Consider the following 25,106-nt stretch of genomic DNA (forward strand, 5'->3'; position numbering starts at 1 on the left):
GTCTCCATAGACGCGGGGTTCCCAGACCCACTCCCTCCTGTGTTGCAGTGTGTCGTCTTGGTTGAAGTATGTGCAGGAAGTCCAGGCTCCGCTTGCCTAGTTAGAAAGGAGGTGGTCGTAGCTACAGGTGTCTGTCACAGCTCACGGCACCCTCCACCCCTTCCTGTCGTCTCCATAGGTCCCATCCGTGTCTCTGGTCCCGTTAACTTGTGTCCTTGTCTTCCTCCCTCCAGGTACACATGCCATGAGGGTCGGGAGCCTGTCTGCTGTGGTCAGCGCTGTTTCTCCAGGGCCTGGCAGGTGGTAGGTACTCAAAGGATCTATTTTGAACCAGGGAATTCCAGGCAGTGCGTAATTAGATCTCTACTTACTCCCCCCCTCCCCCACCCCCCCCCCTCCCCCAAAGTCCTCCAAAGCTTTTGGGTCTGTTATTCAAGATCTTGTTCTTTTCTGGGAAGGCAGCTTCCCTGGGCCTGGACAGCTGCTCAGGGCTCCCACCCTCCCGTACCGTTCCCTAGACTTTGGCCCAGCTGAACTCCAGCTCCTGGGCCCCCTCCTCTTACCCCTGCCCTGCTTTCAGCCCCCCCACCCCCCCGAAAGGAGGCTGGATTAGCTGTCATCTGTGCTGCTCCCTCAACCCTTGTCATTTTCTCTGGATCTTTATTCTTTATTTTTTAAAATTTTTTTTTTTTATTGATTTCAGAGTGGAAGGGAGAGGGAGAGAAACATCAGTGATGAGAGAGAATCATTGATTGGCTGCCTCCTGCACGCCCCTACTGGGGATCGAGCCCGAAACCCGGGCCTGTGCCATGACCGGGAATGGAACCGTGACCTCCTGGTTCACAGGTCGACACTCAGCCACTGAGCCCCGCCGGCCGGGCCTCTCTGGATCTTTAGATTCTTGGAGTCAGGGCGTTGGTCTTCACGCGTGTGTGCCGGGTCAGACAGGTGTAAGACCAGGGCAGTTTCACCGCCCCTCACCGTGGAGGTGGGAGGCAGACGCAGGGTGGGCAAAGGACTTCCAAGGAGTCTGAGAGGGAGAGGACCAGCCTGGCCCCCTGGCCGGTGCTCTTGACCTCCACCCCTGGGGCCTCCTGTCCCTCTGCCTCTCCTGGCCTCGGCGGGACCGCGGGGCAGGCATGGTTAAGGGGCTTTGCAGTCAGTCCCGGCCGCTGTCTGACGGAATGGCCATGCAGCCTCACTGCGGGGGGGGGGGGGGGGGGCGGGGGGGAATGGTGGCGCTCATCTCAGCCCTGTTGGAATCGTAAATGTGGAGTGTGAGCGCTGGCTCATGGCAGGGCTCACAAAAGCTGCTGTATTTTTTCTGTGTCTCCCCAGCCCATTGGGCCCCTTTCTTGGGAAAGCATGGGACCCTCCTTTTTCTCATCATTCTTCATCTAGCCCCCAAGACCCGCTGCCCTCCCTCTGCAGCACCCCCACTCCTCCGGCATGTGAGGGTTTACTTCATCATCAACAGGATTCCCACCGAGTCCCTAGTCCTGACCTCACGGAGCTCAGTCTGGCAGGACGATGGGGACTGCGCAGTGTGGTGACTCCAGTGGGGATGCCATGCGGGGAGCCCTGGGGGGACGGGTGCTCATCCTGGGGAGGTGGCATTTGGTCTGACTCCGGGAGGACAAGGCGGATTACCCAGGTGTGTGTGCGCGTGCGTGTCGAGAGGGTGAGAGGGCGTGATGTCCGAGGGGAAGGGCCGAGTGGAGGCGGAGAGAGAGGGCCAGGTGGCAGATGTTCTGTGGGGCCGGAAGGAAGGGAAGAGTCTGGGTGTCACAGCCCCTGCAGCTGCCTGGGCTCCACCCCCAGGAGCCTGGGTCTCGGGTCACCTCTCCCTCCATCGCCCGCGCAGACCTTGCTGCCCGCCTCCACCTGCCAACGCAGGGCTGGAGTTTGGGTGGCCGATCCTTTCAGACAGGCGCCTCCTTCCCAGTGTGTGTCCTGCTGGTACAGCGGGGGCCATGCCTCTGTCCAAGGCCCCATCGGTGCGTTAGGGCACTCGCTTCGCATGAATAAGCCTCCCGATTTCATAAGAAAAGTCAACGGGAAACAACATTTCTCTGAAAAAAAAAAAAATGCTTGGAGTCAACTTTATGGAAACTTCCATTTGCTCTTGGGAATGTTTGAGTTCTGATGGTGGCCGGGTCTCAAGGACACAGGAATGCAGGCCCCCTCTGTAAGCAGCTGGCCAGTGAGCTGGTGAGACGAGGGCAAGTGGCAAGTACCGTGACCCAGGGAAGCACAGGGACCACGTGGGCTCAGGGCTGGACCCTGGGGCCGCCAGGAGGCCTCCTGGGCAGCTGGCTCTCCCACCAGCTACTGGTCAGGCCCCTTCTGCTCACAGGGTGTGGACGCCTGGGTCCCGTGGCTTCTGTAACGTTACCACGGATGGTGGCTTCAAGCCACAGATTCATTCTCTCCCAGTTCTGGAGGCCAGGAGTCCAAGGCCTGTCTCCTGGGCTACAGCCGGGGTGGCCGGGCTGGTTCCTCCTGGAGGCTCCGGGGGAATCCGTTTCCTCGCCTTTTCCAGCTGCTAGAGGCCCCTCCTCATCTCTCCCTGCGTCCTTGTCCCCCGGCCTTTGCTTGGAGCCCTCTGGCCTCTCTTGTTAGGACCCTTCTGACCATGAGGGGCCCACCTGGTTAACCCAGGATGACCTCCCCGCCCAGGTCCTTAACAGGCGTCACATCTGCAAGTGACGGAGAGATGCAGCGTCTAGTCTGCAGCTGCCAGTGAGCTGCTCATCCTGCTACACTGAAGTCCCTCGGTCCGTCCCACAGGTTGGGTGGCCCTGCTCCTCCTGCAGGAGTTTCTGTCGTTCTGCATGTTCCCCGGAAAGAACAGGCTCTGAGTTAAGCGGTTCTTCCAAATACTGACACATCTAATCATGCAATTTCAAAAGATGGCTTTCGCTGCGGCACTACGCACCTCCGAGAAGTCTGAGGGCATGAGCTGCCAGGCTCACGGAGAGGAAACTGACCTTCCCAGTTCTGCTCTTTGCCTGGAACTTGATTTCGATTACGAGTCTTCCTTGCAGTGACAGGCTCATTTTGTTCACGTTGGAGAGGTACCTGCCAAGTACAAGTCTGAATAAGCGTGTTTCGTTTCTCAGCAGTTCTTTTCAGTGTAAGTGTTGCCCTGGGAACAAAGCGCCGGTTCGGCTCGCAGCCCGAATCATCAGAGCAGGGCTCACCGGCCGGGTGACCTCTGCCTTCATTTTGGCAGTTTTGGTTGATTGTGGAGAGCGGCCACAGCGTTTGGACAGGTTCAAGCCTCGGACTAATGAGAGGACATGGTCCTCTCGTGGCAAAGCCACGTGCAAGTCCCAGCCCTCCCAGCACAATTATGGCCAAAGGCTGTGGCTGTGAGCTTGACCTTATGGTCTGCACCTGTGGCCCCACGTGGCTGAGTGATGTGGGCTGCGGGAGGTGCAGCCAGTGCTGCCAAAACAAAGCTTGATAGAGTTCAGGTGTAGGTAACTGAGTAAATTCGAAACCCGTGAGAACATTGTAAACATCTTGACCCGCCCTGACTTTGCCTCGTGGAATCTGCTATAAAATAAAGACTCGGCTTGCAGGCCGTGGCGCTGTCTCTCCATCCGAGAGCAGCGTCCCACCCAGCCCCAGCTTTATCCTCGTCTGTCTGCTCCGTCCTTCACCGCACCCCTCAGGCTCACCCCTGGCGTGCTGAGTGCGGCCCAGTTTATATTTCCCCTTCCATCACAGAATGCTAGAAATGCATGTCCTCCAGGCCGAGGTGAGAGAAAATGTGTCCTTTTCACAGTGTCACCAAGGACGTCCGTAAGTGAAGCCATCACCTTGCTGTGAGTGGGGAGGGCTTGCTCCCCTGGCCGCGGGGCGGGCTGAGCCCCGCAGCGCCCGCCATGGCCTCGCTCCGTCCGCGAAAATGTCCATACAGTGAAAAAGGCAGGCCTCACCTGGATATGTGAGAATGGCTTTGACCTCGCGGAGCCCTTGACTGGCCTGGGGAACCCCAGGGTTTGGGGACCACATGTACAGAGCTGCTGGCTTGGGGACCAGCCTGCTGCCTCTTCTCCCCACCATTCAGTGTACAGAGTCCGGCCTCTGTCGGCTGAAAAGACCCTCAGGAAGGGTGGACCCGTCCGGCTGGGAGGCACAGACACCCTTGGTGAGCCAGGCGACGCTCAAACTGCCCCCAGCTGGCTTCAGCAGCGAGAGACTACGCCCGTGCGGGGCCGCCTTGGGGGGCTGGGTCCCGCTGGTGCTCGGACCCACTGGCCTTGCCTGGTTTCTGCTCTGCCTGCTTCTTGTGTGTGTGAAGGTGGGGCTCCGGCACTGGCCCAGCAGCTTCTGGGGAGCGCCTCCGCTCCAGGGGCTGCAGGAAGGTCTCACTCAGCAGACCCGGCAGACGCTCTGAGATTTGCATCTTGGGGCCCTGAGTGGGCCACGCTCCCCAGTCCCGGCGGAGACAGCCTGGTCCCGAGGCCTGGGCCCTGTGCGCGCTCAGCCTCTGCAGCTGCATGGAGCGGCCCTGCGTGTCCGTCCCTGGGCCAGTCTCCGAGGCCCGGAGAGTCCTGCTCTGATGGGCTCCCGAGTGGAGTGGCAGAGCGGTTCTTTGGAGCGAGACAGGCATGCTTGCCAGGGGAAGGCAGCGCGGGTGCCAGCCTCACCCTGGGTGTGGAGGGTGGGGCTGCAGAGGGGGGTTAGGGGATGCTGGGTCCTCGGATACAGTGGGAGGTAGGGAACTTTTAGAACTGCTCTGAGCACTGTGGTCCTTACAACTCCTTTATTTCTTTGAACAGGGATGGTGCAGGTGACCCCCGAGGCCAGCGACCCGCAGACCGGCAGGATGCGTGACTGGCACCAGATTTTTGACCAGAACGTGCTGGTGCCTCCCCACCCACACAGAGCACGCCAGCCCTTAAAGGACTCGACGGCGTTTCAGTGCGTCCTGAAGTGGCTCGATGGGCCGCTAATTAAGCAGGTAAAGAAATTTGCTATTTATTGTCAAACACAGGTTCCTGCTCAGCTGGGAGGCTATTGATTTCCACTTATTTATCTGTGTCTCACCACTGTGCCCATTACCTTGGGCCTTGGCAATATTGGGAGGCAAAGTGGCCCATCAGCAAAGAGAATCCACGACTCAGCGGCTCGGTCAGCACTTTGGACCCTGGGAAAGCCCGCTTCTGCCCGCAGTGCAGCGGCGTTAAAACGGGCGATCTGGCTCCCTGGGCTCTTCCTTCCTTTTTAAAATATCTTCTTATTGACTTCAGAGAGGAAGGGAGAGGGGGAGAGAAACATCAGTGATGAGAGAGAATCGTGGATCGGCTGCCTCCTGCACGCCCCCTGCTGGGGATCGAGCCCGAAACCCAGGCCTGTGCCCTGACCAGGAATGGAACCCTGACCTCCTGGTTCATAGGTCAGTGCTCACCACTGAGCCCCGCTGCAAAAGGCCTGTGTTTACAGTCTCTGGCTATGACGTCGCAGTCCTCACGGATTTGCCTCTCCTTTGCTGACACCACCCTGTGCTTACATCAGGAAGGGTTCACTGGGCTGTGCACGATAAAACCCACCGCAATAGCCTAAGCTGGGGGCGACCACCCTCACACAGCAGGCAGACCCTTGGTTACTCCAAGCTCCAGGCGTGGCCGACTGCCGGGAGCCGGTCCATCCTTGCTGTTTCAAGGGACCTGGCATATATGGCATACGGTTCTTAATATGTTTGCTCACCTTCTTGGCGCTGTGTTTTAACCAAAGTCACCTCTCTGAGAAAGGTTGAATCCCCAGGTAGGGATTTTCCCCTGAAGTTAGGGAGGGAATAAAACCCCTCAACTAAGTGCCAGGCGGGTAATTAATCCCTTTAACTACGAACAATCATGCTTAAACTACATAATCTTTTCTCCCTGGAATGGAGATAAGAAACGCCCTAACCTTTGTAATAGAGATTGATAGGATTGAATCAACTGGTATAAATACAGTTGTAACAAGACAGAAAGAGACAGAACTTAGAACACAGAACGCATGACTCAGAACTCAGAACACAGAACTAAGGACACAGGGCTTGGAAGACAGGACCAAGAGAGACAGAGCCTAGGCACAGAACCTACACAGAACGTTCTCTAGAGACAGAAGAACTTCGCTGGCGAGAGCATGCCAGAGGATCCTGGACAGGGACTGGCCTCGGAGCCTGGAGGCGGAGCCTGGCGAGAGAGCATGGCAGGGATCCTGGACTGAACCTGACTGCGGAGATTGGCAGGAGAGCCTAGCTAGAGAACCTGGCTAGGCTGCTGATCAACTGAACGCTGTCTCCGTGTCCTTCCTTCTTCGCCGACTCCGTCCACGCCTTTGGGGACCCCTGGACATGCTGGGGTTGGACCCCAGCAGCCGACCAGGCTCCGTGATGTCCCGGGGCTCCTTCGGCTCCACCTGGTGCCAGAGGCACCGGTCCCCGCAGCCCCCGCCTGCGTCTCCTGGGCTCCTGGGTCTCCAGGCGGGGCTGGGCCCGGGGCTTCGTGTTCTGAGAGGTGGTTCCTGGGAGGGAAATCGGTGCCTAAACCCCGGAGGACGCTGACGGCCGGCTTACCCGTCTCACAGGGCGCGCTGGAGGTGCTGTCGGAGCTGGGGTGCCATCTCCGCGTGTCTCTCTTCGATGTCGCCTACCGCCACTTCTTCGGGAGGACGTGGAGGAGCGCAGCGAGGCCGGTGGAGCCGCTCCCCAGGCAGCCGTCCAGGATCGTCCTGAATGAGGTGGGCGTGACGCGGGCAGCAGGTGTTGGGGCCCTGGGGCGGGCAGGGGACCCCCGACCCGGGACACGAACAGCGCCTCTCCGGCCCGGGAGGGCCTATGGGCCACAGCTCCGGCTCGCAGCACTGGTCTGAGGGTGGCACCGTTTCCAAACAAAGTCTTGTGTGGAGGCCAAGCGCCCTAAACGGGTGAGAGCGCTGTGCTAGCTAGAGCAGTGGGGGGGCAGGCGCGTGGGGTCTCGTCCCCCAGCATGCGGGGTATTTTGTTCCCCCAAAGAGTAACCCAGCAGGCCACGAGGTCATGCGTGCCCGCGTTTGTGCGTGCCCGCGTTTGTGTGTGCCCGCGTGCCTGCCTGTGTGCGAGCAGGTGGACCTGGTGAGCTGGCTGTGCGGCCGCGCTGACCGCGGTGGCTGTCCTGTGGTCTCTACCCCGTGCGTCCACGTGGAGGAGGTTGCCAGGGGGTGGGACCCTGCTCTGGGGCGAGCACAGGGATGAGTCCCTCTGCTGTCCTCCGCTTGGAGAGGCTGGGACTGTCCCCGTGGGTGGCACTCGGCTGCCAGGCCGCCCACCCTGAGGCGCTGCGGGGACCCTGCAGCATCAGGGCGCAGGCAGGAGGAGCCTTCTGAGTGACGCCCCGCCCTCCGCGCTGCCCAGGGCTCAGCATCGTGCGGGGGGAGCGGGGGGTGGCTTCTGTTGTCACTCCCGTTGAGTGACGCTTCAGATGTCACTGCATCAGCTCGTGGCTCCAGTCCCAGGTAGGAAAACTGAGATCCGGCACCAGTTCCGAGTCCGGGAGCAGCGTGGGCTCCAGCCCCGCTGGCGCCGTTTGCAGCCTGTTTACTGAGCTGGGTGTGGGGACGGGCAGGGGCTGGCGCGGACTTAGTCCTGGCGCCTCTGGGGAATCGCTCCGTGGCCTCGGAGTTGCCGAGGAGGAGAACGCGCCGGGGAAGCGTGGGCCGGAGGCGGTGCCCAGCCACGGGACGGCGATGGCCCCGGGGAGGCGGCTCTCCAGTGCTGTGCCCTCGGCGAGCAGCAGAGGCCGCTGGTGCCCAGGGAAGTCTTCACGTCCAGCGCTTGCTTTTGTTGCCTTGACGGTCAGAATACAGAAAACGGGGTTTTGTTCAAGTTCTTTAGCTCCAGAGAAGGCCCCTCCCCGTGTGCACCCGTGTGCATGTGACATCTGCACAGTGAGCTGTCCCTGAGGGCGCTGGCATGCAGGGGGGCAGGCGCTGCTCACTCTGGGGGTGCCCTGCCTGCCCCCCGTGGACACAGATGAGTCCAAGCTGCCCTTTCAGGGGTTCGGGAATCGGGTGGCGCGCTCTGACTCCACTGGCTGCCTGTGTGTCTGCTTACCCGGCGGCTGGGGGTCTGGTGTGAGGGTGCGGCTGCCCGCGGCCCGTCCAGCTGGGCTTCGCTGGCCCCGGACGTGGGTGTGGGCGTCGTCCTCGTGTGCTCGGCTTTGCTGAGGTGTCCGTGTGAGAGGCGGCTCTGGAGAGGCCGCTGCTCATTCCTCGGCCTTGACCCTGAGCCGGGAGCTAGTCTGTGAGTGATGACGCCTGGCGCCCGGCCCCCAGCTCCGAGCGGCTGTGGGCTCTGCTCTGAGACGCCTTTGAGGAGCACTGCCCTTCACTCCTGAGAGACGCCCGTCACTCAGCCGCCTCTCAGCAGGTGTCTTTAAAAAATTGCCGAGGGCTGCCCTGGCTGGTGTGGCTCAGTGGATAGACCGTCGGCCTGCGGACTGAAGGGTACAGGTTTGATTCTAGCCAAGGGCACATGCCCGGGTTGCGGGCTCGATCCCCAGTGGGGAGGAGGCAGCCGATCCATGGTTCTCGCTCATCATTAATGTTTCTGTCTCTCTCTTCCCCTCTCTTCCTCTCTGAAATCAATAAAAACATATTAAAAAAATAACGGGGGGTCAGAGTACCGCACAGCCCCTCCATTTTCTCTCCGATAGACTCGGTTCCCCTTAAATCCTTCTCTGACGACCACGCCTATCCTCGGGGACAGGCTGGTTTTCCTGCTTCAGCTTCTGGGGGCGACTGGGCAGGAAGCTAGGGGATCTCCACACACGGGAGACCCTGCCGGGGGTCCTCCCACCCCAGCCCACCTCAGCCCTGGGTGCTGAGGTCACAGGACATCACCTGCTCTCTCCGGTCACAGTGATGGGCTGCTTCCACTTCCCACGCCCCAGGGGACGCCGACGCTGTGTTCCTCGCCAGTGAGAGCCGGCCATGTCCGCGTTAGCAGCGGCTGTAGGGAGGCCGGGGACCCCGTGAAACTCCAGGGCTGCCTTCTCCCCGCGGCCTCGCCGCCTGTTGTGGACCCTGCACCGTGCCCCCCCGCCCCCCCCCCCCCCCCCCGTGCAGCATGGAGGCGGCGGGGAGCCAGCGTGTGTCCAGGAGAGCGGCCGTGTGACTGGCTGTCATGTCCCTCGGGTCAGCTGCTCTCCTCCAGGCCGGGGCCCTGAGCCAGGAAGGGGGACACTGTTGGGACTTCGTTGTGTGGTGGTCCAGCTGCCTGGCGTGGGGGGCAGTGCAGAGGCCAGCCTGTGAGCTGGGGCGTGTTCACCGTGTCCTGGGGGGTTGCTTACTTTCCTGTGTCCGCCGGGAGGTGTCCTTTGGCCGGAGCGGGCTGTCCTGACTGCTCTGCAGGGGTTGCTGTGAGGACAGGAGCTGGTTGGACAAGGTGGACGAGGTGGCGCGGGGTCACTTTGCCTGGCTGCAGGCACTGTCACCCTGGACGGCGACACGCAGGGCCTGGCGGCTCCTTGGGAGGGGCCGTCTCCCGGCCGTGCTGCTCGCTGGGGTCAGGGTGAGCCCACCAGGTGGGGGACGCCTCGGCTTTGTCATCGGCGAGTGCGTTCCCTGGAGGAGAGGACTGAGCAGCGCCTGTGCCTGGAGGTCCAGGGTCCGAGCCCAGTGGGAGGCCGAGCGGCAGGTGAGGGCAGGAAGCGCCGTGAGCGACCTGCCTTCCTGGTGATGCTCTGGCTCCGGCCGGCACCGCTCCTCGCCCTGGCCTTGCCGCCGCCGCGCCTCTGCTGGTGGCCTCTCCGGAAGCTCGTTCTCAGAGGCCCCGTCACTGCCACGGGGTGAGACGTGGATGGTGGCCTGAGGCACGTGGGTCAGTGTGTCTGAAGGTGAGGCAGCGATAGGAGCACGTCTGTGGTTTATTCTGCTTATTGGGCAGGACCTGTCGCCTGTGGAAGAGGGCGGTGCGAGGTGGGGCGTGGGCACCCGCACTGCGGCCTCCTCTGGCAGGAGGTCCGATGGGCTTGACGCGAGCCTCCTTCCTGTCATGTCCGTCGACGGGCAGATTTGCCTCTCGGTGCGCGCGTGGCGTTCGTGCACCGTCCCAGGCGGCCCGGGCCTAAGCACCGCGTGAGCCTCTGGACCAGCCGTGGGCAGACTACGGCCGCCGGCCGGATCCGGCCCGTTCGGCTGTTCTATCGGCCCGCGGAGCCGAAAGAGTAGAGGGCTCTCTTGCTCTCCCCTCCGCTCCTTCACCAGCAGCAGTGTTAACATGTATTAGTTCACACAAACACTCCGTCCATGCTTTTGTTCCGGCCTCCGGTCCAGTTTAAGAACCCATTGTGGCCCTCGAGTCAGAAAGTTTGCCCACCCCTGCTCTGGACCCTTGGCGGGCGACGGGAGGGCAGCTGCGGAGCCGCGCCGTGTGCATCCCAGGCGGCTTTTACCCCTCTAGCCCCGGGTCAGTCCTGAGCAGCTTGCCCCGCCTGGCCTCGCCCTGAGACCTTGGGCCTCTCCAGGCGGCACCGGCTTTCCCGGGCCCTTACGAAGCCTTGCGCACGGCGCGTTGCCCAGCCCACAGGGTTGGTGAATGGTGTTTGGAAAGCGCGTCTGTCCTGACCGATGGGCAGCGGGGTCAACCCAGGACCTCGTGTTGTCCCACGTGCCGCGCTCCAGCGCCACCTCCCGCTCAGAGCGGAGTCCCTGGGTTCGAGGGCCGGTGTGGCTGCTCTGCTGGTTTTGTCTCAGAATCATGGTTCGGTGTAAGTGACAGGGAGAGGCCGCAGCCCTGAGCCTGTGCTTGGGGAGGGCCCGGGAGGCGGGCACAGCGCTGTGGTGGGCAGGCCACGGTGACCTCCGGCGCGGGGGTCGCGCTGCTGACAGGAGAGTGGGCGGTGGTGTCCGTGACGCCGTGCGCACAGGGCACACGTCACAGGCGGGGCGGTGACCAGCACGGCTGGCGCTGGGGCTTTAGACCAGATCCCGCATCTTGGAAACAGAAACATAGCTCTCCCCGGTCCAGCCACCTGTCCGTGGTAAGTGGCTATTATTTCATCATTGTGCAGTAAAAGAAAATAGAATAACGATTTATACCTCTGGCTGATGGTTAATGTGTCTCTCTGTTATCCCGGCTGACAGTCTATGGTTGCAGTAAATGCTTCCTGGGTGACACGCGGTGACGGCTCGTTACAGGATTAGTCCGGGTTTAAATCCCCTGCCGGGCCCTGCCCGCCTGGCCTGGCCTGACCTCTGTGCTCGGCCGGGACCCCAGCACGGACGCTGGGCTTCAGGGACACGGAGGCCAGAGCCACAGCCCGGCCCTGAGATGCATGTCCCTGTTGGTCACACCCCTCCGCCTCCGACTTCTGTGCCTGTGACTCGGTTAGTTTTAAATAAAAGCAACTGCATTGGCTTCACGAGACAGAAGGAGCAGCAGCAGTGAGAGCGCTCTCATTCCCCGAGGGAGAGACGGGGCTGACCCCGGAGGTCAGAGCTGGAAGGAGGGAAGTTACGTGTGGAAACCTCCCAAGAGCCATTTGAGTATCGTCTGCTTGGCTCAGGCCCCAAACGATCGTGTAAGAAAATGCTCTCCACGCGATATTTTGTGATAAAAGGTGTTAGTGGGCCCTGTGCTGGGATAGCCACCAGCACCTCGAAACGTGCTAGTGACAGAATTGGCTCAGGGCAGCTTCAGCGTCCTTCCCTCACGGTGGGGCTCGGCACACGGGCAGGCTGACTGGAGTCTGTGCAGCGAGTTACATGCCATGGTGCGTACGTGCGGCAGGGCCTGTCTTGTCCTTAGTGCCCCTGGGGTCCTGCCCCGGGGGGTGCGTGGCCCCCAGCCCCTTTCTTCCCTGCAGGGCCTGTCCTGTCTTTAGTGCCCCTAGGGTCCTGCCCCGGGGGGTGTGTGGCCCCCAGCCCCTTTCTTCCCTGCAGGGCCTGGTGTCTGTTGGCATTTTTTTGGATGGAAAATTCCTGGAGCAAAAACAAAGGGCGGGTGTCCTGGTGGTGGGCGCTGGGGGCGAGGAGCCGGGACTCGCAGGGGCCGTGTGACTGTGCCGATTGTCTCGGGCGCCTGGGAAGGGACACGGCGCTGCAGGGCCGTGTGTGGGTTTACGTGGCGCTGCCAAGGTGGCAGGGAGCCCAGCTGCGCCCTCTGGGTTCTGCTTTGCAGGTGGCGGCGTCCGGCCCTCACCCGGCTTCTGACTTCTGTTTGCAGCCCGTGTACTTCCACACGTCCTTGAGCCACCCGAGCATCGTGGCCGTGGTGGAAGTGGTCGCCCACGGCAGGAGACGGGACGGGACCCTCCAGAGCCTGTCGTGTGGGTTTGGGATTCTTCGTATCTTCAGCAGCAAAACGGAGTCTCCCCGCACGGCCTCCCAGGACAGACGGTACCTCCTCGCGTCCTCGTGTCCGGTCCTTGGGTCCCTGTCCTTGGCTTTTCCTCGTCCCCGTGCTGGTGAAACCGCCGCCCGCTTGGCCACACAGATGGGCTACGTGTGTTGGCTGTGTGTGTGCACATGGGCACCGGTGGTTCTGCTTGTAACCATTCCAGCCCAGCCGAAGCTGCATTGCCCCCTGGGTCCCTCGCTCAGCCGCGGCCGCTGACCTTTTGGGCCAGAGAGGCCTTTGCCGTGGGTTGTCCTGTGAGTGTAGGATGCCCAGCACGTCCCCGGCCTCCACCCACCGGGTGCCAGGAGCACCTCCCCTGTGGTAATGACAAAAATGTCTGCAGGCATTCCCGACTGTGCCTTGGGGGACAGAATCGTTCCTGGCTGAGAGCTGCCATGCTACATGGACAACCATGGGAGGGGCTCAGCTGCTGTCTTTCCGGGGGTGTTTCAGTCACTATGGGTTTCCCTGAGTGGCTTCCTGGGCCCAGGGGCTCCGGCTGCACTGCAGGTGCTGGGCCCACGGGCTGGGAGCTGGGGGCTGGGAGCTGGGCCCACGGGCTGGGAGCTGGGAGCTGGGAGCTGGGCCCACGGGCTGGGAGCTGGGGGCTGGGAGCTGGGCCCACGGGCTGGGAGCTGGGCCCACGGGCTGGGAGCTGGGAGCTGGGCCCACGGGCTGGGGGCTGGGAGCTGGGCCCACGAGCTGGGAGCTGGACCCACGGGCTGGGGGCTGGGAGCTGGGCCCACGGGCTGGGGGCTGGGAGCTGGGAGCTGGACCCACGGGCTGGGAGCTGGGAGTTGGGCCCACGGGCTGGGGGCTGGGAGCTGGGCCCACGGGCTGGGGGCTGGGAGCTGGGCCCACGGGCTGGGAGCTGGGGGCTGGGCCCACAAGCTGGGAGCTGGACCCACGGGCTGGGGGCTGGGAGCTGGGCCCACGGGCTGGGGGCTGGGAGCTGGGCCCACGGGCTGGGAGCTGGGCACACGGGCTGGGAGCTGGGCCCACGGGCTGGGGGCTGGGAGCTGGGCCCACGGGCTGGGGGCTGGGAGCTGGGCCCACGGGCTGGGAGCTGGGCACATGGGCTGGGAGCTGGGCACATGGGCTGGGAGCTGGGCCCACGGGCTGGGGGCTGGGAGCTGGGCACACGGGCTGGGAGCTGGGCCCACGGGCTGGGAGCTGGGCCCACGGGCTGGGAGCTGGGTGCAGGGAGCAGTGCTCTCCAGGGTCTGTTCCCCCAGGGGCGCGGGCGCATGGCACTCGGAAGGCCCAGGAGGTGGACGGTGTTGGGCCCACACACTCTCCTTTCAAAGAGTAGCTGATGTTTGGGGGCTAGAGCTGCAGGCCCATGTAGATGTGTTTTGGGCTCTTGATTTGCAGGTTGAGACTGTATCACGGCACCCCCAGAGCCCTGCTGCACCCCCAGCTGCAGGACCCCATCGAACGTAAGATCCTTTGCCGGTGTGCTGGCAGCTCCTCCGCACCCCCCCCCCCCCCCGTCCCGCCCCAGTTCCCTCCTGTGAGCTTCCCTGCACCTTGCACCTTCTCTCCCCCCCCCCCCCCCCCAGCTGCGTTTTGTCTCCCGGAGTACCCGTAGGACGAGGACCTCTTAAACAGCCTCCACGCGGCCTCACACATGTGCACACTGGCATTGCCATCTCATCCCTCCTCTGAGGGGAGCAGCAGTCCCTGTAGCTCTTACGCGTCACATGGCGCGTCCCAGGAGGGCGGGGGCCTGTCCGCGGGTGACAGGCCCGAGCGAGGCCCATGTTGGGTGGGATGTCTGCGCTCCCTCCTGGCCGGGGCCTGTGAGGCTGGCGGGCCTCCCGCACCTGCCCTGCTGGTGGGACTGTCCTCCGCTCCCGCTGGTCTGTGCTCTTCACTCGCCGCCTGCAGGCCGTCCCTCCCCTCTCCCGGCCTCACCTGAACTCTGGGGTTGGGTCCCGTTCTCGGGGTTCTGTGGAGATCGGTGGCTGGGTCTCAGCCTCAGTTCAGGACGGCCTGGTTTTGAGGGCAGGCTCTGTCTTGGAGGCCCTGCCTCAGTGCCTGCCCGGCTGCTCCGTGGGCTCCATGGGCGCGGTGCTGAGACTGAGGGGTGGCCCGGCTGCCCACTCTGGGGACGGTGCTGAGACTGAGGGGTGGCCCGGCTGAGCCATGCCCGGCTGCCCGCTCTGGGGACGGTGCTGAGACTGAGGGGTGGCCCGGCTGAGCCATGCCCGGCTGCCCGCTCTGGGGACGGTGCTGAGACTGAGGGGTGGCCCGGCTGAGCCATGCCCGGCTGCCCGCTCTGGGGACGGTGCTGAGACTGAGGGGTGGCCCGGCTGAGCCATGCCCGGCTGCCCGCTCTGGGGACGGTGCTGAGACTGAGGGGTGGCCCGGCTGCCCACTCTGGGGACGGTGCTGAGACTGAGGGGTGGCCCGGCTGCCCGCTCTGGGGACGGTGTGAGCCAGAGAGCGTTTGTTACATCGCATTAGAAACTAGCGTCCCTAACAGTGCTTCCTGTCTCCCTGGGAAACGGCGCTTCCCGTTGGTGGAGCTGATGTGTGAGGCGCTCAGCGCATCGGCTGACTTGACGGGAAGCCTGTGGTTTCAGCTCTCACGGGTGTTTTCTTCCCAGAGAGCAAGCACCTGACGGCCATCGAGAGCTGCAGCCTGCAGTACACGCTGCAGCCGCACCCGGCCCTGGAGCCCGCCTTCCACCTGCTGCCCGAGAACCTCCTGGTGTCCGGCCTGCAGCCGCCGCCCGGCCTCCTCCCGGCGCCCCGGGACGCGGGTAAGGGCGCGCTGTCCCTCCGCCTGCCCTGCGGGTTGGTCTGGCCGCCAGGAACGGGGTCTGGTTGTTCCAGGTGACGCCCTCCGGAGGCCGCGCCTGCAGAAGCCGGTCACCTGGTACCTGGACGAGGTGTTCTTCACGCTGTACCCCTCCCTGGAGAAATTCGAGGAGGAGCTTCTGGAACTCCTGATCAGCGACCACTTCCGGGAGGTACTGTCTCCGGCCGCGCTGGGGTGGGCAGGGCCCCTGACAACGCCCGGGGGTGGGCACCCTGCCACGGGCCCGCGCCTGTCCTTTCCCTCTTTGTGGCTGGAGGGCGACGAAGCCTGTTGTGGTAACTTTGATGGTGACGCTAATGAACGTTCATTCCGAGGCCTCTGGAACCAGCCCCCGGCTGATAAGTGAGTTAGTCCCCAGACGAGCAGGGGACGCTCCGGAGATAACCGTGCGCTCAGCACGGACATGAGGTGCTCGGCTCCTCCCAGCGTCTTCCTCCTTCCCATGCCTGCTGGTTCTCCTGCCCGTGAGCCCCTCCCGCCCACTCCACCTGGAGCCTGTGTGGGGCAGCCTGGACGTGACGGTGCCTCCCCCCGCACCATGTAGTTGTGGGCGACTCCCGCCCCGTGGTCATGGGCGACGCCTCGTGCCCAGCAGGGCCTCTGACACGCAGCTCCCTGTCGGGGACGTGCCTCGTCCAGATCCCTGTGGAGCCCTCAGGCTTTGGATCTCAGTGCAGAGCTGCCTGCCCCGCCTCCCCTCCGCGGCTCCTCTGAGAGCCCCACTTCAGCCTGTTCACTGGTTGGCTGGGGTCCCCTTGCAGTGCTTGCCCAGGAGGGCTGGCGCCGTGGTTCAGCACTGCACCTGATGGGAGTGGCCGTGTCTGCACACAGTAGGCCTTAACCCTTTGCGGCCCAATGTTCTTTTTGGAATTCAAACAGTCTGGTCCAAGTTAATTGACGGGATTGAAGGTTGAACTTTTTAATGTTCTTACTGCTCAACGTTGGACCTGCTCCTAGCGCCTGGCCTGTCGAGTCAGCCTCGAGGTTGGACCGAAAAGGGTTAATATTTATTGTTGAGAGCGAGAGTGCCTCGTCCGCTGGTGCCCATGCTGTGCTGTTGTCTCAGCCATCAGCAGTTACTAATTGCACACGTGTGTACACATGCTCACACACACGCACGTGAAACAGGTGGCCGTCCCTGAAAACGTAGCTCCAGAGAACGGGGTCCCACCTGAGAGAGAAATGCCACCGGCGCCAGAGGTGGAGTCGGGTCCCGGGTGCGGCTCCGCCACTGCCTGGCGCTCAGGGGGCCTGTGCGAGGCGGAGAGCTCGCAGGGCCTCCCCCAAACCACCTCACTGAGTGCTTTCCCGTCCTCGCCGCCACTCCGGCTCCCGCACACACTCGCTGTCCTGGTCCTGCCGTATGTTTTCATTACTCGAGGATTAACGGCTGCGTTTAGGGCTGTTCCGCTTGGGAAAGGGACAGTGAAATTCGGGGATCGCTGGCAGCGGTCACCAGTTTAATGCCAGGAATAGCCCGGGGCTGTCCTGCTTGTTTGCTCCGGCGGCTGCACGGTTTTGTTAAGATGAAACACTTCAATATCCAGCCCTCGCCCCGGGGCAGATTCCGATTCCGTTGTTATTGGTTTATGACTCACTGCCGAGTAGGCTCCCTCTTCCTGCTGCCCGTCTCCTGTGCCACGTCCTGCCCAGGCGGAGGCTGGGACACCTCGGCCTGCCTCCAGGCGCCGCCGCCTCCTCCTCGGGGGTGGGAGGTGGGGCTCCCCTGCCTCAGAGCACCCGGTCCTGTGAGGGGCGCCGAGTCCCGGCTGCCAGTTTGGTGCATCTTGAGAATGGCGGCTCAGCCTTGGGAACGGCAAGAGTTTGGTGACGGGGCATGGGGGTGCATTGCTTGAGAAGGTCACACTGTGAGAGAACTCCACGCTGCCTAGGAAGTGCCCTCGGCCAGCCAGTTCCCACTGGCTGACGTGTCTGCCCTCTGCTGGGGCTCTGCCACTAAGCACCGGGTGACCTGCAAAGTCCTGAAGTTGTCCCGGCTCTCCTCTCTGTTCATGCCTCCCCCAGGAGCCTTCCCATGAGCCCCCTCTCCCCTCCGCCCCTCTCCCCTCCCGCCCAGGCTCTTGCTGCCTGACCTGTGCTCTTCCCAGGGGGACAGCCCGCTGGACAGCAGCGCCCTGGAGATCGCCGAGCGGCGTCTGTGTGTCGGCGCGCACAATGGTCTGGGCTTCGTGCAGAGGCCGCAGGTCATGGTGCTGGTGCCCGAGATGGACGTGGCCTTGACGCGCTCGGCCAGTTTCAGCAGGAAAGTCGGCTCCTCCTCCAAGTCCAGGTACCCTCCCGGTCCCGAGTCCCGCCCGGGGAGGAGGAAGTGGGCACCCACGTGAAGTTCCCTCGGTGAGGTGTGCCCTCACCCACCGGGCCTTCCCTGGGGCCTGGTTTCCTCTCGCTAAGCCCCATCCGTTTGGGGCCGCCCTCGGTGTTGGGAGGTTGGGTAAGTCCTGTTTTGTGCTGTGAGTTTTGGAGTTAGTAGGGGGGCCGCTCCCCACGATGGCCGCCTGCGGTCTGTGCAGACGCTGCTGCTCCCCTGTGCGCCCTGAGCTCAGTGTCTCGGACGAGGAGAATAGGAGGCAGTCATCCTGCTGCTGGGCTCCAGCTGTGCCTCCCAGCCCAGGACCAGGCGTCTCTAAGGGCTGCCCCCCAGGTGGGCAGGGCCGGCCCTGGAGGTGGAGCCTCCCAGAGCCTGGCCACATCCCTCCGCCCTCCCACACCTCTGGCAGTTTAAAACCTGCTCGCTGTGGCCCCAGTAAAAGGCCCTGGTTTAGGGAGTCACCCTGGGAGCCAACACAGAGGAGCTCAGTGCAGTGCCCAGGGGGCGGGGAGGGGGGCGTGCTGCAGGAGCCATGCCTGACGCGCCCCCGCCCTGTGCCCTTGACCAGCTCTGGAAACCAGGCTCTGGTCCTGAGGAGCCACCTCCGACTCCCCGAGATGGTCCATCACCCCGCCTTCGCCGTCGTCTTCCAGCTGGAGTACGTGCTAAGCAGCCCCTCGGGAGTGGACGGCAATGTAAGGCCCCGTCGGTTCCCTGACTTTTCCCGTCAGAGCAGTGGGTGACGTTAGCAGCGGGGAGCAGTGGGTGTGGCTCGGAAACTCCTTCTTGGCGGTAACGGTAACGTATCCGCTCTGTGCTGACGCACCTGCTGGGGGAGCACATGTTCACGGCTCGGTCAGGATCGCAGTAACGCGCGTTATCCAGCCGTAGTGATTCTGAAGAATGAGGCCACTTCCTGCATTTTTTTGTATCCCTCACCTGAGGATATTTTTTCCATTGATCGTAGAGAGGGTGGGAGGGAGGGAAGGAGTGAGGAGAGAGAAACAGCTGCTGGTATGAGACACACACATGGTTGGGTGCCTCCCACACATGCCCACCTGGGGCTGGGGATCGAACCCACAACCAAGAAACGTGCCCTTGTCTGGGAATTGAACCGAGACCCTTTGGGCCGCAGGATGATGCTCTAACCACTGAGCACACTGGCTGGGGGCCCTCCATGGCTCCCTCCTCTGCCCCTGTGTGTCCCTGCCTCTCTATCCTGCTCTTCCATGGACACTTGGCATTGGCCTGGGGGCCTCATCTCGCAGTACTTCATCCATTCCATCTGCACGGACCCCTTTTCCAAGTCAGGCCCAGCCGCTGAGTCCAGGGGTCAGGGTGTGGACGCGTCTGCTGGGCCACGGCTCCGCGCACTCCGGGGAGCCCGGTGGGGCAGTCCCCGGGGTCAGGGGTCGGTTTTCTGTGCGCTTTGCCGGTGAATGCTGTGACACGCCTGTTCCACGACACACCTGCTCACAGTCCAGGCTGTTCCTTGGCCGTTCGGTATTGTTTGCTATTACGATTAAAGCCTAAAGGGAACAGTCCGTGCACGGTTTTCCTTTTCAGTTTGCGAGTTTGGCAGGATAAGATGCTGTAGAGTAACAGATCTGACCTCCGCCTCTGGAGTCCCCTGGTGGGCAGGCACCTGACCCTCTCAGTGTGGGGGAGGGGCTGGAGAGGGAGGGTCCCTGCAGGTGCCACCTGGCCTGCTTGGAAAGCATGCAGGCTGATAAAGGGCCATTGAACTGCCACGGGCCTAATTGTCTGGCCGAAGTCTTTGTGAAGCAGTGATCGATAGCTCACTAAGCATCCTCTCTCGTTAGAGGCTAGAAACAAAAGAGGGAAAATGGATACACGTGTAACTGAGCGAGATTTCACCCAGGAGAGAGCTGTATTGATCGCAACTAAAGCACCAAGGACTGCGGCGCTGGAAAACTGGGCATCAGGATCCCCCGGTGTGAAACCTTAGACCAGGAGGGTTACACAAGGAGCCTGGAAGCTTGGGTTTTATTTTTGATTCTGTAATACACTGGGTTTATAGGTGACTGTTTACAAAAGTCACCTAGATGTGATTGAACCCTTGCAGTGTTTCAGTGGCCAGTTTTCTGAATACAGTTATAATACTTTCATTTTTTGAAGGCAATGGATTTAGGCCCTGGCTGGTGTGGGCCAGTGGTTAGAACACCACGGATGGGTCGTGGGTTTGATTCCCAGTCAAGGGCATGTACCCGGGTTGCAGGTTTGATCACCAGCCCAAACCGGTGTGTGCGGGAGGCAACCAATGGATGTGTCTCTCACACTGATGTTTCTCTCCCTCTCCAACTGCTGGGGTCCAACCCCAGCAGGTCCAGGGGTCCCCAAAGGTGTGGACGGAGTCGGCGAAGAAGGAATAACACGGAGACAGCGTTCAGTTGATCAGCAGCCTAGCCAGGATCTCTAGCCAGGATCTCCAGCCAAGTTCTGGTCTAGATCTCCAGCGAAGTTCTGTGCCGGTTCTTTCACTAGGTTCTCCAGCCAGGTTCTTCAGGTTCTCCAGCCAGGTTCTGTAGCCATGTTCCCTCGCTAGGTTCTCCAGTCAGGTTCAGTCACCAGGTTCTAGTCAGGTTCTCTTGCCATGTTCTATCCAGGTTCTGTAGCCAGGTTCTGTCTCTAGGTTCTTCAGCCAGGTTCTCTCGCTAGGTTCTGTCTCCAGGTTCTGTGGCCAGTTTCTGTCCAGGATCTTTTGCCAGGTTCTGTCTCTAGGTTCTGTGTAGGTTCTGTCTCTAGGTTCTGTGTCTAGGTTCTGTGTCTAGGTTCTGTGTCTAGGTTTCTGTCTTCTAAGTTCTGTGTCCTGTTGTCTTGTTACATCTGTATTTATACCAGTTGATTCAATCCTATCAATCTCTATTCCAAAGGTTAGGGCGTTTCTTATCTCCATTCCAGGGAGTAAAGATTATGTAGCTTAAGCATGATTGTTCGTAGTTAAAGTGATTAATTACCCGCCTGGCACTTAGTTGAGGGGTTTCATTCCCTCCCTAACTTCAGGGGAAAATCCCTACCTGGGGAAACAACCTTTCTCAGAGAGGTGACCTTGGTTAAAACACATAGTGCCAAGAAGGTGAGCAAACATATTAAGAACAGTATGCCATATATGCCAGGTCCCTTGAAACAGCAAGGATAGACCGGCTCCCGGCATCCGACTCTCTCTCAAAATCAATGGAAAAATAACCTTGGGTGAGGATTAACAGCAACAAAAAAGGCAATGGATTTATAATCATCTCGTCACTAGTGTCCATCGCTCTTCATTCGTGTACTGTGGCCGCTCCCTGGTGTCCAGTGGCCGATCAGGACCATTTACTCTGTCGCCGGCCACTGAGGGGGGGGAAGGCTGATTCTGAGGGTCAGGGTTGGGCCGGGGTCACACAGATCGGACTCAGCTCTTGTCTCTGACACTCAAGGCGGGCGCAGAGCCCAATGCTGAGGGTTGAGTCCCTGAGGGTTCTCACTTTGCTGATTCTTTGCTTGTTCTTCCGGGATGTGGGCTTTCCCGCCCTGAATGACAGGGACCACTCCCTACCCCCCCCCCCCCCCCCAGGCCTCGCCACCTGCTCTCCAGTTACCTCCACGGTGAGAGCCCCTTGGTCCCCATGTGGGCCGGGGGACAGCTCACGGCCTGTGCTCTGTTTCCGTTCCAGGCGGCTCCTGCCTCCGCCTCGGCCAGCCTGGCGCGCATGCACACGGTGCGCTGGGCCGTCTGGAAGCCGCCGCCCGACGCCGGCTCCGGGAGCGCGACGCTGCCTCTCCAGGGCGGGATCCGGCCCAACCCCTCGCACTGTCTGGTCTATAAGGTGCCCCCCGCCAGCATGAGCTCCGAGGAGGTAACTGTGAGGCTTCGTAAGCATGACCTGTCCCGCGAGCTTCCGGCCAGTTCGTATGTTTTCAGAAGTTGACAGTTATGTTTGCTGATGCTTCATGAGCAGAGGTGGTCCGTGTCATGGATGTGCCCGTAAGAGTGTGTGGTTGCTGCGTCGTATCCGCTGTGAGCGCGGAGGCCAGTTCCCGTGGGTCCTTACGTCGCGGCTCGCGGGTCAGTCTCCGGGGCGACCTGCGGGGCTGCGACTCGTGTTCGCACACACTTGGCACTGAGGTCCACTCTACTGTGTGTCTCCTAGAAAAGGACTTCGTCACGGGTGGTGCCAGGGGGATGGCCTCTGTGGCGCGGGTGCTGGGGAGGGCGCCAGGCGGTCGGCGTCCAGCCCGCTTGCCCTGTGACCTGTCACTCACTCGCTGGCCTCTGGCTCTCTCCAGCCACGTACAAGCTGGGGCCACAGCAAGAGGCTGGAAAACCCACCTTTGAAATGAAGGTTTCTCTGAACCCCGGTGTAGAAAGCACAGAAAAGTGGGGCCGGGCCAGGTGAAGGGTGGGGGGCCTCACCCCCTGGCCCAGCAGTGGCCTTGCAGGGGGGTAGCAGCCACCAGGGAGACACAGTCGTGCGGCATCCGCCGCCCTGGCTCTCGTGCGGGCACATGCTGCTGGGCAATAGATGCTCCTGAAATACGCCTGCCGGTCTCGGCACGACTCGGCGTCTCATCTTTCCCAGGTGCAGGGACTGTCCTGCTAGTTCAGTGTCACCTGTGTGCTGATCCAGCGGCAAACACGACGTCAGTGCTGTTATTTATGACTCGGGTGCGGCTTTGGGGCTGAGCAGGGAACCGCTGAGCGTGCAGTTTGCTCTGTGAGGGATGCCGCTCATCACGGACACAGCTTGCTGCAGGCCCACGTGGTCTGGTTGAGGCCTTGTTATAACATTGCCACCTGGCATGCCCCTCGCCAGGGCCGGCCCCTCCCTCAGCCTGTGTGTGTGTGTGTGTGTGTGTGTGTGAATATTTATTGTATGTAGTGTTAGCCTTCTCCTGCCACCACGTTTCCTTCACTTCTTGGTCTGTAAATTTTATTGGGACGTCCCCTTTGGGAGTTTGACTGTCTTAGGGCACAGGTAGGTCAGATGCTGCCATGTGTGACCAGGAATGTCACTTCCAACGGGTTTCTCCACACCAGCTCCGTGACATTTGGGCCAGATTACCCTGCCCATTGGGGGACAGCGGCAGCCTGGCCTGACTCACTGACGCCAGCAGCACCCCCTCCCCCTCACCCGGCTGTGACTGTCTGAGTGCCTACAGACATCGCCAAAGCAAAAGCCACCAGCTGGGCTCAGTAGAGCCGACAGAAGAGTCAGTGCCCTTGAAGATAAGTCAATGTCGTTTCTAACCCGAACCCCAGAGAGAAACGTGGCTGGGCCCGGGCTAGGCCTTGCGTCTCCAGTAGAGGAGACAGTGCAGTGCACAGAAAGGCTTGAAGAAATAATGGCTGAACTTCCCAACTTTGGTGGAAGACATAAGCCTACAGATCGAAGAAGTTCCGTGCACCCCAGCGATCAACCAAAGTAACTCACACCCAGACACAGCACATCAGGCTGCTGAGAAGTAAAGACAGGGCCTTGCAGAGCATGGGGGGTGTGTGTGTGGGGGAGTTGGTGCACCCCTTATAGATAGCAGCACGTGTGACTGGCCTCCTGAGCACGGACATGGGCCAGGACGAGGCGGAGCAGAAAGGCTCCAGAACTCAGGGCTCTGTTTCCAGCAAAAGTCCTGTGGGAATGAGGTGCAATAGCCACGCTCTCAGATGAATGAAGCGCGAGACTTGGTGTGGTGGACACGCGCTAAAAGAGTTACTACAGGAGAGAAACCTACCAGACGGCCACTCGGCGCATCAGGAGTGAGGAGAGAGCAGCCGAAACGATGGCACAGGTCTCCTCCCCCGAGTTTCTGAATGTGAGGCTGAAGCAGAGGTGACAGCAGTGACAGGCTTTGGCAGGAACATGGAGACACTCGGTGGGACTATAAGTGAAGGGGAGGTCAGGGACCGGTGCAGTGTAGGGCGGCTGCACCCCACGTGAGGGAATAAACATCGGTGCTGAGAGGTCTGTGAGAAGTTAGGTGTTTGCATTGTAACTGCAGGGCAGTCACTGGAGGCACCACACAGAGCGAGTGGAACCAACAGACAGAGAAATGGGAGAATTCAAAAGTCAGGAGAGGGAAGGCAGCAGCGCACACAGAAGGAACTGCCAGTGAAATGCCGTCCTGAACCCACACATCCCAGCCGTTCCATACGATGCAGGAGTCTACACACCAATCCAGCCGGCCAGTCGTCAGGTTGTATGAAAACAGCGAGCCCAAACCACGCCGTCTCCCAGGGCTCACTTCAGATGTGATGGTGTCGGTGTTGAAAGACTGCAGGCCGACCGCAGCCCAGAGACAGCTGGAGTGGAGACAGAAATAGACCAATGCTTTCAGTAGATCAATCAATCAATCATGTAGGAACAAAGGAAATTCCCAGGAATTAGACATTACATGGGATAAAAGAGCCAATTCACCAAGAAGACATGGGCCCCGAGAGTGTGTGTCTAAGGCCGAGCTTCAGAATTCACAAAGTGAAGCGCGCGGGACTGACAGGCGGACGGCGCTCACAGGGACACTGAGCCTCCGCCCTCTGAGTGACCCCCAGACACGCAGATGGGAAGTCCCGGGCCTGGGAGCGAGCAGAGCCCGCAGCCGCGTGGACCTGAGGGCGTTTTCCAGGCCCCCCCCCCCCCCCCGCAGCGGGGGCACATTCTCTTCACCAAACCAGACCTGCCCTGGGGCACACAGCCACCTGCAGAAACGGGAAGGAAGGAAATGGTACGAGGTGCGTGCTGTGATCACAACGAGACCAGTTAGAAATCAGTAACAGATGAAAAAGTCACAAACACTTGGAAATTAAAACAACACATTTCTAAATAATCATAGTCCAAGAGGAAACTTCAAGAAAGAAGTAGATGACATTCTGAACTGAAACTGAACAAAAATGAAAATGCAACACAGCGACATGTGTAGGATGCAGCTAAAGGGCGCCTACGTGGGAATGGATAGCATCATGTGCTGGTGCTGAGAGGAAAAGGGCTCAAGTCAACAATCCAGTCTTCCACCTTTAGGAGCTAGGAGAAGAACAAACTCAACCGAGAGCAAGCAGAAATCAGTAATAAAGAGAAGAGCAGAAACCAATGAAATGGAAAACAGAAAAATAATAGAATGGAGAAAATCGATGAGAGTAGAAATTGATCACATGAAAAGACCAATAACATGATAAGCCTCTAGCAAGGCTGAATAAGGAAAGCAGGGCGACACCGGTGACTAACATCAGGAACGAAAGGAGGGCTGTCTCAGGACCACAGTGTCAGGAGGATGTTAGGGGAACACAGGCTGAACAGCTCCGTGGCCACAACTTTGACAACTTCGATGAAACGGGCCAGTTCATCTAAACCAGACTGAGCGCCCCAAGCTGGCGCAGGCAACCCGAGAAGACCCGTGACTCGTATAGAAATTGAATTCCTCGTTAACAAAATGGAAAAACAAATATCCAGGCCTATTCACTGGGAAGCCTAACCATTCAGGGAGCTGCCCACACCAATTCCGGGTCCTCTCCCAGACCATAGCAGGGATGGGAGCACGTCCCAAGTCATGTAACGGGGCTCGCGTTCCACCAAGATCAGAAACAA

At 60.9% G+C, this 25,106-nt stretch overlaps 1 protein-coding gene across 1 annotated transcript in view; it reads left to right on the forward strand.

Moving 5' to 3' along the window:
• NPHP4 (nephrocystin 4) overlaps nt 1-25,106 on the forward strand; it is a 59,487-nt gene that overhangs the window by 964 nt on the left and 33,417 nt on the right. Inside the window, exons 2-11 of the mRNA XM_059691510.1 lie at nt 234-303; nt 4,794-4,975; nt 6,586-6,738; nt 12,203-12,375; nt 13,751-13,815; nt 14,989-15,144; nt 15,218-15,354; nt 17,312-17,493; nt 18,101-18,227; nt 21,207-21,389. Of these exons, the coding sequence (XP_059547493.1) occupies nt 4,796-4,975; nt 6,586-6,738; nt 12,203-12,375; nt 13,751-13,815; nt 14,989-15,144; nt 15,218-15,354; nt 17,312-17,493; nt 18,101-18,227; nt 21,207-21,389 (1,356 nt within the window). The 5' untranslated portion in view covers nt 234-303; nt 4,794-4,795. The remainder of the gene's footprint in view (nt 1-233; nt 304-4,793; nt 4,976-6,585; nt 6,739-12,202; nt 12,376-13,750; nt 13,816-14,988; nt 15,145-15,217; nt 15,355-17,311; nt 17,494-18,100; nt 18,228-21,206; nt 21,390-25,106) is intronic.

The sequence above is a fragment of the Myotis daubentonii genome, chromosome 3 (assembly GCF_963259705.1).
Source record: "Myotis daubentonii chromosome 3, mMyoDau2.1, whole genome shotgun sequence".
Taxonomy (NCBI): Eukaryota; Metazoa; Chordata; class Mammalia; order Chiroptera; family Vespertilionidae; genus Myotis; species Myotis daubentonii.